At 34.7% G+C, this 2063-nt stretch overlaps 1 protein-coding gene across 1 annotated transcript; it reads right to left on the bottom strand.

Annotated features, from left to right (window-relative positions):
* Positions 1–234: 234 nt before the first annotated feature.
* Positions 235–987, bottom strand: LOC132518151 (ubiquitin carboxyl-terminal hydrolase isozyme L3-like). The gene has a single exon (XM_060146159.1). It carries the CDS (start codon positions 961–963, stop codon positions 271–273), a length of 693 nt encoding a protein of 230 aa, XP_060002142.1. The 5' UTR covers positions 964–987; the 3' UTR covers positions 235–270.
* Positions 988–2063: the final 1076 nt, after the last annotated feature.

The following is a 2063-nucleotide window of genomic DNA, read 5'->3' as shown; positions in this document are numbered from 1 at the left end:
TCTACCCATTGTTCTAAGTCTTCATTTCTACCTCTTATGGGCCCATGGATTTTGTAATATATTTCAAATGTAATTATTTATAGAGATATAATTCAGACATTCTAAATTGATCACCCACTGGGTGCTACATATTTTATTTATTTTTTAGTTCACATAAAGTTTAATAGTCAACTTAATGAAAAATATCAAAATTTTTGAATTAGTATATGACAGAAGAAATTTAACTTTGTTGCAAATAATACAGTATTTGGTGTTTCCATTCTGGACAAGCTATGCTGCAGAAATAGCAATGGCATTGAACCTCCGTTCATCAGGGTCACATTCCATAAACTTCTTGAAAACTTCTGTGGCATCCTCTAATAAAGTTTCATCACTAGTTTCCCCATGGTTAATTGGAAATGGTTTCCATCCATCTAAGTCATAGAGATGCCCATCTACATGAACTAATGCAATAAAATGAAGATCTACTTTTTCATCTATATTTTGTGCCTCAGTCTGACCTTCATGGTCACTGGTCTCATGAGTAACTCGAATGGAGTCATAGTTCCCCAGGTATATGGCTCGTTCTTCAGGGCTCAGTGATGCAGACTCCTCCAGGAATTTTTTCAAGGTCGATCCAGATTCAAAGTGCATCTTGTCTTTATTGTTGGCAATAGCATGGATCAGTCCAGTTGTTCCACAGGCCCTGCTGATCGTTCGCCTCATGAAATATACTGATGATGTAATATGTTGTCCCTGAGATTTTATTTTTTCCTCTTCTTCTGTTCTGAATACTTCATACTTTTCTGTAATAGGGAAGAGAAGCAACACTGCACACACAGGTCTTGATACCATGCTAAGGAGTTCAGCATCCATTCCATATACATCAACAAACTGCCAGTTAGGATGTAGACCTAATTGTTTGAGAAACTGGTTGGTGACCTCGGGGTTGGCCTCCAGCTGCAGCCAGCGCTGACCCTCCATGGCCGCTCCGCCTGGCCCCTCTCCAGCTCTCTAGACATATTTTAAATGTTCAAATGAATGAAGTACATGCATTGATCTTGTTCCTGTGCCAGCATCCGCTATAGAAAGTGCAACATTTTTTGAGTAATTGTCCCATTATTACCTTAACTAATACTTAATTTTACTGCAAGTGTTAGATTTTAAATTCTACGTGTCCTAAATACTTTAAGAGAGTCTTTTCCCCCAGATTATTTAGACACAGTTAAAATCCCACCACAAGGAGAAATCATAGTCTACAGTATTATTATCTAATGGATTCAAATACTATATGTTTTCTGATCCTGGCTTAATTGTCAATGAATGAACACTATGATAATGCCAATAAACTGAAAACTGAGTAGTAATAACTCTAAATTTAAGATCAATTTCTTATTATAATTAATTGTTCAATTTGCTTATGAAATTTTTAAAAGTTTCCTTGTTTTCTTTCACTTCCCTTTTAAAAAAACTTTTCTTTTTTGAAAGAAAACATAAGAAATTGTGATGATTTCAGTTGGGTAAATTTCATGTCTTAATGGTAAATTAAATTATTTAAAATAAAACCATGGATAGAGTAAGTGGTTTAGTCTGGTGTTTCTTCCATAATAATGAAAAGAATCTTTTTTAGGTACCCAGCTGCCCCACTGACTATTTATAATTTTTAAGGAACCACTTTATACATTTTAATTTTGGTGTCATAGGCCACATAAAGATGGATAGACCCTTGTAAAGTGACCAAGAAGAATTCTCTGATCATACTTGATGCTTGTAGTCATCAAAGAGTGTTTGCTTTCAAAGGAATTATTATACTTCCAGCTTGCTTGCCCTGGGGAATGTCAATTAAATCCAAATTATTTAATGACAGAGATTTTGCCATTTTTAGAGACAGGGTAAGTGAACTAGAAATGACAAAAATCAAATGAGAAATGAAAAAATACATTTTGATGTTTACCTGTAAATTGCTTATCTTTCAATTAAGCATTGGTTTACCCTTGCCAAATGTCCCCATTTGCAGATGCCTGTTAAAAAATAAGCTGTTTTCATTTCCTGCTAGTACACAATTTAGCTTCTTTTAATGCATG

The sequence above is a fragment of the Lagenorhynchus albirostris genome, chromosome 3, assembly GCF_949774975.1.
Source record: "Lagenorhynchus albirostris chromosome 3, mLagAlb1.1, whole genome shotgun sequence".
Lineage (NCBI taxonomy): Eukaryota > Metazoa > Chordata > Mammalia > Artiodactyla > Delphinidae > Lagenorhynchus > Lagenorhynchus albirostris.
Note: the sequence above shows the minus strand (reverse complement) of the source record. Positions and strands in the feature narration are given on the sequence as shown.

Coding starts and splice junctions, on each gene's coding strand:
- LOC132518151 (XM_060146159.1), bottom strand. CDS start 963: ATGGAGGGTCAGCGCTGGCTGCAGCTGGAGGCCAACCCCGAGGTCACC.